Source organism: Pholcus phalangioides, unplaced genomic scaffold (assembly GCF_987345545.1).
Source record: "Pholcus phalangioides strain wild (caught in Gottingen) unplaced genomic scaffold, Ppha-v1.0 ptg000007l_1, whole genome shotgun sequence".
In the NCBI taxonomy this organism is placed as follows: Eukaryota; Metazoa; Arthropoda; class Arachnida; order Araneae; family Pholcidae; genus Pholcus; species Pholcus phalangioides.
Genome location: NW_028301600.1, coordinates 61,846,702 through 61,858,740, shown reverse-complemented (window position 1 = coordinate 61,858,740; position 12,039 = coordinate 61,846,702). Strand labels below are relative to the sequence as shown.

Genomic DNA, 12,039 nt, shown 5'->3' with positions numbered 1-12,039 from the left:
AACAGGCATATTTCCTAAGGATTTAGCGAACAAATTGCCAGGCAAAATGTCTCGTACCCGATGGCTAACTTAAGCTAATCAAATTTTATGTTTGTATGTTTCGATAGAATCTCTTTGTGAAAACTTAGTAATTCTTGCAACGTATGTCATCAAGGTTTATGCTCCAACCTAGTTTGCTATCAAATGAATGACATATCTGAGTACTAAACGTTATTTGGAAACTTTCTAACTGGAAGTATATCTCTAAGATCAACGGTTTGCCAGTAAAATGCCACACACCCTGTATATGATTTTTAAGTGTGCTAGAAATATGAAAATGTCAATCAAGCACTTGTTATGAAACTTATAAGCATCAGAAGATGCTGCAGTTTTCAAAAATTAAAACTGCTAAGACCATCACCATCTTTTCAACTCAGAATTAATTATTATTTTGTGGAATATCATGTAATTTTTACGGAATCTCATGTGAGTTCATGTGTATTTAATTTTTAATTTCAATCAATTTTTTTATAGTGTTGAAGGCATGAGAATAACCTACAAGTTCTTATACACACAAACTATATAATAAAACAAATCATTATTTTTTTCTTATTAAAACAATATTTTTATGCAACAGGCCCTTTTGACAGTGATAACATCCCAAGCCTGTGAAGTTCACGAAGGAAGTATACTGCAAGCTGTCAGGACATGCTATAACATATATCTTGCCAGTAAAAATCTTATTAACCAGACAACAGCAAGAGCTACACTTACACAGATGATCAATGTTATATTCACTCGCATGGAAATAGTGAGTTTTGCATTGAATATTTGTCACATTTTTAGTTTAACCAAATATAATTTAATAATTGACAATTAAGAGTTATGAAGTTGATATTTATAAAATATTGAATTTCTGCCATTCAGTCTATCAGCATGGTGCTTTAGTGCTTGTTTGAAATTGTATCAAGAAGGGAAAACCCCTTTTTTTAAATTGAATGATTGAAATAAATTTTTGAAATGGATAAAAATCTAAATTTCAAAAAATTGAATTATTTATCAAGAAACTCTCTCAAAAAAACAAAACAAAATTCTCTGAAAGAAATTGTTTCTGAAATTCTTATCAGTTGTTACAATTTTTTTTCCAGGTGGCTGAAGAGAAAATTGACTGTGATGAACTTCCTGGTCATGTTAAGGACCTAGAAAAGCCTCAGGTAAAGATTTCTTCATTCATAAAATTTTTAATATAATGGCTATTCCTGCCAGTTGTGTTGTTGATAAGATGATGACTCATGTTTTCATCTTGGAATGAGCATTGGTAATTTTTAGCCCGTTAGCGGTAGGAAGTTTTCTTAAAAAAATACTCATGCTAGTTTTTGTTTCCTAGATCTGTTAAACAGAGTTGTTTTCTTCTGCTATGGCATATTAGCGGAATAGCACAACGAAGCATGTACTGTATATCTATGTGTTTTGATATAGATTAGAAGAATTTTGAGTAAAATGACAAAACTATTGTTCTGGCTTGATTATAGGAACTGAAGGCAAATCTGGTAATAAGTTTCACTGGCTACATGTATCTGAGAACACAAAAGTAATAAATTCTTTGAAATATTAGGACTGGGTTTTCCAGCCGTGAAGATTCCAAGTAGATATAAAAGTTAAAATTTGCCAAATGAGTTTCTCTTAATATTTTTGCCAAATAGCCGATCAATGTGACTTGTGTTTTCTCCAGTTTGGCTACAAACTTTTTTTTTCTGATTAGCCAAATTGCTGCAATCACTGCAATTAATAAAAAATCAGTTGAAACCCTGTCTATGATTAAGAGTGATGTTGTAATTAAGTTATTTTATTATTACTGTATTTCAATTAATAATTTTGCTTTGAGAAAATTATATTTTATATTATTATTCTTGATTAGGAAATAGGAGGCTTTTTGGTGGTCAATAAAAAAACATTTTAGTTTAACATTGTTATACCATAGTTTCTTTATATATAATTTTTTTTGTCCCCAAGTATTAAAATCCACAAAAAATTGAGTTTTTAGTCAGATTTCTAATGCTGTCTGTCTGCTTATATGGGCTTATTCTAATTGTTTGACCACAGGACTCAACTTTTGAAGTATACCTCCAGTTACCAAAGTTTTCAAATGAAGTGCATTTTTTTAAATGTCAATTTTTAGAGGGGCTACATGCATAAAAGAAAATCAAAATTTTATACAAACCACCATGTCTAAAATGTCCAAACAGGGAAATGTAGAACCTGCTTCGAGAAGTCATTAAAAAAAAATCTATATTTTCAAATGCAATATGTAGAGAGAATATTTTTTATATAAGCATTTTTTTAAATGTGTAAGCAAGTTTATATTGACTCAAAAATCTCTATTTTGTGACTATACACAAATGGGATTGAGTTTGATGTTCAAATTTCTGTGAAACCTCTCTACAATGATACTTGATATAACAACAAATCTCTAATGATATTTTTCTTTTTTTCAAATCTTGTTTTGATATTCCTTTAATATTAATTTTAAGCTCCTCTCATAATAAGGATATTATTTATGGTATTGGTGATTTGTTTGGCACAGTTTGAACAAATTAGTCCTTGCAACAAAAAAAAAAAATAAAAAAAATCAATTTCAATTTATTTCCGTGCATGAATATTACAGTGCATTATAAAACTTGTATGATTGAGCATTGAACAATATAACAAAAAAACTGTACATGTACAGTTGAACCACGAAGAAAAGAGCTTAGAAAATCCAATCCTATTTACCACAATAAATAGTTCCACGACAATATTTTTTGAGATTTTGAAACTGCTACATCAATATATTTTTGTATCTCGCCTGAAATTGCCTTAATATATATTTTTGAACACCTGGCTAGTTTTAGTTTTTCCAATGGCATTTCATGTTATCAGAATTTTGTACCATCTCTGTACCCTGTAAATATTAACAAAGTTGCCACTATTGCCACTCTCTGTGTGAAACATAAAAGTGTAGTGCGATAAAGTCCTTTACAGGGTGAAACACCTGATTGAGTTTTATTAATTGATTGATTAATTATAACTTTTTGTGATGAAATATTCATAAGTGTACTTTCTCGTGGTTCTAATAAAACTGATTTCAAAGTGATGTCAACAATAACATTCATTAGATAGTGTTTGAACATGATGTTGCCTTTTGATATAATGATAATCCTTCTAGACCAATATTTTTTCTTGGTCCACAGAATATTGTTATATCAAGATTTCCCTGTATGGGCCTACATATTTGTACTTGAAAAAGTTAACCCAAAATTCCCTACATTTCAGGATAATATTCAAGCAGGTGAATCCAGATTTCGATATACATCAGAGTGTTTTGAAAATGTACATATAACTGAAAACATGTATCATACATACAAAGAAGAAGTTATTGATCTTGTAGCTGCTTCAGTTCTTCAAGATATCCTTGATCAAGTGTGTAAAGGTGAGTTGATAAAAAAAATGATGGATTCAAATTTAATATTGGGCTGCTTTATTCTATAATTTAGTCTCATGGAAACTAATTTATTTCATGCAAAGGAGTACACTGGTGTTCATATATTCATTCATTGCTTGTAATTTAAAAAAAAAAGTATTGTTGCTTATTGGTTTCTGTGATATTAACCCACTAGTTCCCAGACATATATATCTAATAATGCAATCACAACTATTTTTAGTATCCAAGTTATTTCATCATAGGAAAACATGAATACATGATTTTTGAAAGGATTAGATAGATAAGAAAATTATAACCAAATGTTGCGTTCACGCAACTTTAGGAACACCACAGCAAAACATATTTACTTCCCTCTGCGATTTTATTACTGAAAAGTAAAACAATTTACACTAATTATTGACATATTTTGGCTTAAAAGAAATAAAACATGGTTACATCATCAAAAGAAATATTTTGGAAGCTTACACTCCATGAAATTTGGAAAAACAATCTATATGAAGTGTAACATTACATTTTTAACAGTTATATATTGTCTGAGTCTTGCAGAGACAACATCTTCTATCATGACTACCACCTTTCCATATTTTGTGATTTCTTCCATCGAATCTCACAGCATCAGGTAACCTGTTGTTCGATGGTCTACTCTTTCTCCCTTCGGGAGTAACTGTAGATGATGTTTTGCCATTATCTGTGACTTCTACAGATCACTTCATAATTGTTCATGCTACTTCCGACTTGAAATCAATCTGACCTGTACTTTGGAACTGTTTAATAATCTGTGGAATTTCCGTGTATTTATAATCAATTGCGTTTACTGCCAATTCCTGTGATGAAAATGGATACCACAACTTTTTTCCTCTAATTTTTATAACTAATTAATTGGCAACTGCATTGTCATGCAAGTCAACACCTCCCATTCCTTTGTTGTATTCCTCAACAATGGTTGAGGTACCATACCATTCTTTTTGTCTTTGAGATTGTATCACTTCACTGCTCCCATGGGTTCTGGACTGCAATAGTTTGACATCATGGGCACTATAGAATTGTCATGCCATCAAACAACAGAAATTGGTTGTTTCTGTCCCAAGCACAATTGAAAGTGCCTTTGGTTTCTCTTGTCAGCTCTTTTATAAATAAGTGTTTTTGCAATAAGTGTTAGCTTTTTTTACCTTATCATCAATATTTTATTCATCAATAAGGTAATCCACATCTCTGAAGGAATTATTACATCAATGTCTTCCCTGCTTTTTAATTCTGCTTCAACCAATTCCTTAAAAACAGCTAAGATTTCCTCTGTTGTAACACAATGTTTACGATTAGACATTATCTAATGAATGTATCTTCACTTAAAAATAAACTTAGGGGAACCTATACTCTGGCTGTTTCAATGAGAACTGACCACCACAGCAGGATATAACAGCATAAACCAGTCATATTACATGAAAACATGTCACTGCTTATCATAATGTGCAGTGGGTTGACTTTAGGAGGTGTTCCCAAAATTGCACTCAGGCAACATTATATACAGAGATAGAGAAAAGTACAAAAATAGCAAACAAAATAACTTTCTAGTTTACTTAGTCAGTGAGAGATCACTGATCAATAAAATAAAGATGATACAGAAAAAATAAAATTTTTGTGAATTTTTTTTCAGTCGCAAAAATTGAGCTATAAAATGAAGGCTCCACCATTGTTTTGAATAATCCAAATCCAATAATTCAACAAAACATTGTTATAAATCAGAAAAAAAATTAGCACTCTCTCAAGACTAAATATTTACAAAAAATTGAAACATGGACGAATAGTCTTTTTTGATTTGCTAAATAAATTCAATGTTAACTGTAGAAATTTGTATATCTTTCTTATCAAAGTTTGGATCTAAGAGATTTTTGCTTATTTTCATAAATTTTCTGTTTTCCCAAACTGCATACAATGATCTACTTTGTGCAAATTTTCAAGACCTGGCTTGATTTAATCTTTATCCCCATGTGCGCATTCATTTAATTTTTTATGTTTCATTGTATTAGACTTTGTTCTTCATATTTTTTTGTTTGGTATTTGTTTTTGTTTTAAATCACACTTCACTTTCTACTGTAATTGGCAATTGCCTGAAAAGAGGTAAAAATAAAGATTGATTTGATTGAAAGATTTATCAATATTTTCAGATGATGTCACTCCTTATAAGCTTCAGTGTGAAAATTCTCTGAGCCAATCACCTAGCTCAAGTCCTGCTCTCTATGAGTCCAATCAAACATCCACCACGTCATTGTCAAGAATTCCTTCTCAAGACAGCCTTGAGATGAATGACCAAACCGTCCAAAAAGCTCCGCTTTCATTGGTTTTACAGAAAGATGCTTTTCTGGTATTCCGATCTTTATGTAAATTGAGCATGAAGCCACTGCCAAATGAAGGAGTTCCTGACCCAAAGTAAAATTTGTCAATTTTTGAAACAAATTGTCTATCAAGCAAATTTCTGTGATATTTGTGAATAATTCTCTTTTCTAGAGAGTATTTTTTGTGTGATATATTATGTGCTGATTTAAATTGTTTTCGCCTGCAGGTCTCATGAATTGCGATCAAAGATATTGTCTTTGCAATTGTTGTTATCCATCCTACAGAATGCTGGTCCAGTGTTCAGTTCCACCGATATGTTCATAACAGCCATAAAACAATATCTATGTGTTTCATTGTCCAAAAATGGTGTTTCATCTATTTCTGATGTGTTTGAATTGTCTTTATCTATTTTCTTAGCACTTTTGCAAAAATTCAAAACTCACTTGAAAATGCAAATTGAGGTAAGTTTTCTAACTGCAGTGAAGATGCTTTAGGCTAACTGTTTTTGATGTTTGATTTAAATCATTTGAATTTTTTGTTTTATTTGGGAAAAATCACACACTTATGAAACTGAAACTTGTGTTCTTGATCCTCAATCATGAAATGAGCATTTTTTTTTTAAACATGTTTTTTAGGTATTTTTCAAAGAGATTTTCCTGAACATTTTGGAATCACCTAGTAGTTCATTTGAACATAAATGGATGGTCATTCAAGTTCTCACCCGAATATGTGCAGGTATGTATATTTGTTTCTTTTTGTATTGTAATTGAGTTCCCAATATCTTCAAACAATTGATTTCAAAATTTCTATGTGAATTAGAATGAAAAAAAAAGGACTAAGGTAACACTAAAATTTTCTCAGTTTCACTTTGCAACACAGAGATGAAGTTTTGGTATGTATTTTGAAGTAATAGCCAAACTACAGGGTGATTATAATTAAAGTTCCTGTACCCGGAGTAGTTTTTCTTAAAAACTGCTCATCCGAGTACGGCCAAATTTTTAGGATATCTTAATGAGACCATGGGAAGAAAGATTTATGAAATAAAAAAAAAGTTCAGTTTTTGACCACCAGGTGAAAAAGTGACGCTTTTTAAATTGCATTTTACATTTTCCCATGGTCCATATAGCATATATATCAAGTTTTAATGGAATACATCTACAACAACGGGCGCTGGTAGAAGGATAGGATAGTTAATGGGTCTGAGTAGTTTCAGCATACTGAAACTGGTCAGACCTATGCAGTGCCTGTTCTGGAGGAATTATTCCTTTGAAACTTGGTATATACGCTATATGGTCCACGAAAAAAGGAAAATTCAATAAATAAGTGCCACTTTTTCACCTGGTGGTCAAAAATTGAACTATTTTTCTTATTTCATAAATCTCTTTTCCCATGGTCTCATTAAGATATCCTGAAAATTTGGCTGTATTCGAATAAGTAGTTTTTGAGAAAAACTACTTATATATATATATAGAGTACGGGAACTTTAATTCTAATCACATATTGAGAGAGTCAGTTTATTTAGTTTATTATCATTCAACATTTATCATTTATTTATCTAATCTGTATATGTTTAAATGAATTTTCCACTGGTAAATATGGGCTGATTCTGTGGTTAAAAAAAGGAAAACTAATTTTTTTTCCTTTCTGTAGATGCACAATCTGTTGTTGATATATATGTGAATTATGACTGTGATCTCTCAGCTGCTAACATATTTGAACGCTTGGTGAACGATTTGTCAAAAATTGCTCAGGTACATGTTAATTTTATTTGATATTTATGCTTATTATGATGAAAAATAGAAACCTTAAATAATAATATGAATTAAGAGTGATCATTGAAATTCAAAGACTTTATATTTCATGTTTGCTATTATTAATTAACTGGGAAAATATAAATATTTTTTTATAATTATCAATTATAAATAATTAAAAATTTATAAATTATTTAATTATTAATTGACAAAAATATTTGAAAATAGTTCATTTTCTTTATATGCATGCAGACACACAAACCTATTTTTTTTAATAGTCAGGAGAGCAGCAAAAATGATTATTAAATTTAAAGTTATGTAAAAAATTTTTAGACTGATAACTGACATGTAGATGTTGTCTATTTGGTTTCCTTTGATTTTTGTCACTTTTTTTTATGTAGTATCTATTTTTATTACAGGGGAGGCAAATATTTGAAATGGTAGCAATTGGACACCATGAAAAATCCATGAAAGTTAAAGCATTGCAATGTCTTGTTTCTGTTTTAAAGTGTATGGTACAATGGACTAAAGACTTGTATATTAATCCAAATCAACAAACAAATTTAAGTAAGCTACTTTTTCGTCATCAGTCAAGAATTACTTATGTTGTGCACTGCACTTAATGTATAAATAACATTAAATTCAACACTTGAATATGCAGAACTTCCTTCATCTGAAATAAAGTGAGTGGTTGAGCTTATTTTAGATATAAGTAAATGTCTCTAACATTTTTATAGCACCTCCACCGTGGCATGAGAATATCCTTTATTATTTATATTACAATTTTTAACATATTTTATTTATTTTTAGTTAATCATTCTATTTTTATTGTAACTACTATCTTTTTCTTTCGCACTTTTTTTTTTCAACCGTATATCTGAAAATACTATCACTACTGTATTTTACAAATTCATTGTAACAACCAGTATGGGACATCGTCTTTTTGGTTGATATTTTTATCATATAACATGTATTCACACAAATTGTAAAATAAATTTGAAAAATTGAAGAAAAAATTGAATTGTGTATTGAAAGTGCTAACATATGGCACTCTAAAGCCAATAAAGAGTTCAAGATTGTCAAAATTTGTTGGTTTCATTTATACAGTTTGAGGTAAATCAAACAAAATGAGTTTATAATGAGCTTTACATGCACTTTTGAATGTGCATATGTGAAAAAAAATATTTTGGTTTTAACTATGGGAAGTTTTAATGTATTATCATTGTAACAGTGCAGATCATTGACTAATTTTTATATATTTATCAATGAGTTTTACATTAAATTATGGTTGGATAAAATTCATTTAATCTTTATAGGCTTGGAGCAGCAGAAAGATGCTTCAGATGAAGTAAACCCCAGTAAAGGTGTGATTACAAGTTATGGAAGCTCAAATTCATTGAGTTCCACTTGCAGTGGAGCAATATCAACTGACAACATTCATGTGTCATCTGACAGTCCCGAGCAGTTTGAAGTTCTTAAGCAGCAAAAAGAAATTAAAGAACAAGGCAATGATTTGTAGGTTTTTTAGTAGTTGTTTTTCCAAAGGACATTTGTATTTGTTGTTTGCAGAGTATGAAAAAATCATGATTTAAAAAAATAGTCTTTTTTTTATATTTAAATCAGATTTTTTGTATTACAATTAACTGACTGCTTATTGATTAAAATAAATCTTGTTAATCATTAAGAAGGCATATTTTCATATCACCTACCTATTTTTTTCACCTAATCTCTCAAATTTAATTCAGCATTAATGAATAAACTACAAATTAAGAGACAAACTACAAGCAAGAAATATAAACCCCAAAATTTTGTGTTTATGCAACATGAAAGGTTGTTGAGCTTGAATTAACTTGATGGGTTAACATTTTTCTTGTAGAGAATAAAATACTTTTATTCATGAGGTTCTCTCTCTCTCCCCCCCAACCCTTTAAAGTGATGTCTGAAGTAATGTCTGGTGGTGATTCAGTATCACATATGATGCAAGGTTTCTCAATTCACTCGATGTACAACCAAAGGGTCATTCAACACCAACTAAATGAGAAACATTCTGTTGATAAGATTGTCTTTTCCACAATTGATGGATGCATTTATTTTGATGTTTCCCGACTTGCATGATTTTGCTTAACAATTTTGATATTTTTATTCTTTCACATATTTAATGAGTTTTTGTAAAAAACAAGCAAACTTTTAACTTTTCTATTTTTGTATTAGAATTTCAAGTCCAACGGTATTTATGTTAGTACAATATCTATTATTTGTAATTGGCAATTAGGGCATAGAATTCAAGGCTTTGTACAACTAATTACTCTGTTTTTATTAGGGAAATCCTAGTGCCCTATTGTAATGCATTGCAAGTATTTTACTTGGTGCAGTTATATCTAAGTTTAGCTCCCTATATTTTTTGTAATTTTTTTTCCATGCACAAAATCTAGGAATAGAACAGCTATCTTTCTGCACCATATCTAAGGATTAGGTTGAAATCTATACTGGGTATTCTGTTAATGGACAGAACAAACTCAGAGGATTGTTGGTAGACATCAAGAGGAACAAAAATTTCATAGAACATGGTGTCGCAAACTACGTTGAAAGGGTGAAAATTGCGAAAAATGTGTGCAGGTTTCAACGTCATGCTGGAATGATAAAAAGATTTATTTGATTAATTATTACAAGAGTTGTTGGAAGTGGTGGCTGCTGATGTCATTTCACAGTCTACAATGATGTAAAAATGATTCCCAGACACACTTGAAGATATCAGGTATGCTGCTTTTGATGTCTGCCACAGTGACAATAATTTGTGCTATGAGATCCTCCGGTATGCTGCAGTGCGTGATCCTACCCCAGTGCATGCTTTTTGTGAAACTGCTTATGTCAGATATGGTGAGCGAACCCACAAACGCATTCATCAATCAACTGAAATCCACCTTCTGTCTCCTCTGGACTTGGAGCCTGCACGCATTTTTCACGATTTTCACCCTCTCAATGTGGTTTGCGACACCATGTTCCATTGTAATTTTTGTTCATCTTGATGCCTACTAACAACCCTCTGAGTTTGTCGGTCCATTAACAGAGTACCCTGTATTTACCAGATCTTCTGTATTTTTTTTAATCGGCAACTTTACAGCATTTCAATAACCTGCATACCATAGTATAGGGCTGGAGAAATCCTGGGTGCCAGGTCGCCATAGCAATTAAAAAGTCAGTATTTGCACCTAAAATTTTATATGCATCACTGCTAAACTTAAATGTAAGTATGACACAAATTTTTTTGATTTCGTAGTAATGCATAGTAAATTGGCTTACCCTGATTATTTGTTTTTAAAACAATTGATTGGTCGTTAAAAGGTGAAGGTTCAATGTTCACAATTGGGAACATTGGTTTTATTAATTAGAAAAAAATATTTTTCTTACATAAAAGAACTTGTCCAGAAAACATATAGAACATTTTTTTCATGAATTTTATGGTTGGTATCTCTAAAGTAAAAAATCAGAAGGTGGAAATAAAAAAAAAATTAAGAAAATCAATATAAAGCTTAATTTGGCTGATAAAAAAGTAAATTTCTGTGTTATTGAAAGTAAATTTAGAATAATTTCACTCATGAAAAGGAGATGAATGTCCATTTATTTCACGCATGATTGCATAATTATTTTGACTTTAAAAAAATTTAGATATTAGTGATGTTTGTTTTTCAATGTTTTTTATGCTTCTCTGATAGATTTAACCGGGATTCAAAAAAAGGTATAGCATTTTTACAAGAGCATGGAATTTTGGGATGCCAACCATGGGATATAGCTGAATATTTTCATACAGAAGATCGCCTTCACAAAACAAAAATTGGAGATTTCCTAGGTGAAAACGATAAGTAAGTATTCAGATGTTTTTTCTTAAAAAAATTCTTTCAGGGCAGTGGTAAAATAAAAATACCATGGGAAAAATGAAGCAATTTTAAAATTGCGGTAATTAAGTAGTGACTAATTGAGGTTTCATTTGATATACAGGGTGTTCAATAGCTGATTCCTTTACCATCAGCTTTGAGAGAAACTTCCAAAACAGTTTTCATTCTTGAATCCAATTAAGTGAATTTATTTGGGAAACGTGAATTTATTTCCCAAATTTTGCTGATCATTCGTATTGTATCGAGGAAATCTACTTTCATTAACAAATTACACTTTGTGCTTTCCGATATCTTCCATCATCTTAGTGATGATAAAAATGTTTCAGATCTTAAATAAAAATACAAAGGCCACAGCAGGTAAATTGCCCAACAATGTGGCTGAAAATAGATGTCCATAAAAACAACTGATGTATCTTGATTCATATGTTAAACAACAGAAATCACAACAGGTGATACACAATCTTGATGTACTCTGGCTGAACGATGTTAAAATGGGCAGTAAATTATTTTCAAACGCTAAAAATGGGCAGTAAATTATCAGCAAACATAAAAAATTGGCAACTTTGTATTTTTTCCATAAAAATACAAGTAATTTTTCAAG

At 30.6% G+C, this 12,039-nt stretch overlaps 1 protein-coding gene across 3 annotated transcripts in view; it reads left to right on the top strand.

Annotated features, from left to right (window-relative positions):
• The window catches only part of Sec71 (ADP ribosylation factor guanine nucleotide exchange factor Sec71), a 62,320-nt gene that overhangs the window by 15,749 nt on the left and 34,532 nt on the right, over nucleotides 1–12,039 (top strand). For all 3 annotated transcript variants that reach the window (XM_089233726.1, XM_089233725.1, XM_089233724.1), the window contains exons 5-14: nucleotides 617–790; nucleotides 1,128–1,193; nucleotides 3,292–3,448; nucleotides 5,626–5,887; nucleotides 6,021–6,255; nucleotides 6,430–6,529; nucleotides 7,445–7,545; nucleotides 7,965–8,112; nucleotides 8,862–9,060; nucleotides 11,259–11,405. In XM_089233726.1, coding sequence (XP_089089852.1) covers nucleotides 617–790; nucleotides 1,128–1,193; nucleotides 3,292–3,448; nucleotides 5,626–5,887; nucleotides 6,021–6,255; nucleotides 6,430–6,529; nucleotides 7,445–7,545; nucleotides 7,965–8,112; nucleotides 8,862–9,060; nucleotides 11,259–11,405 — 1,589 coding nt within the window. The remainder of the gene's footprint in view (nucleotides 1–616; nucleotides 791–1,127; nucleotides 1,194–3,291; nucleotides 3,449–5,625; nucleotides 5,888–6,020; nucleotides 6,256–6,429; nucleotides 6,530–7,444; nucleotides 7,546–7,964; nucleotides 8,113–8,861; nucleotides 9,061–11,258; nucleotides 11,406–12,039) is intronic.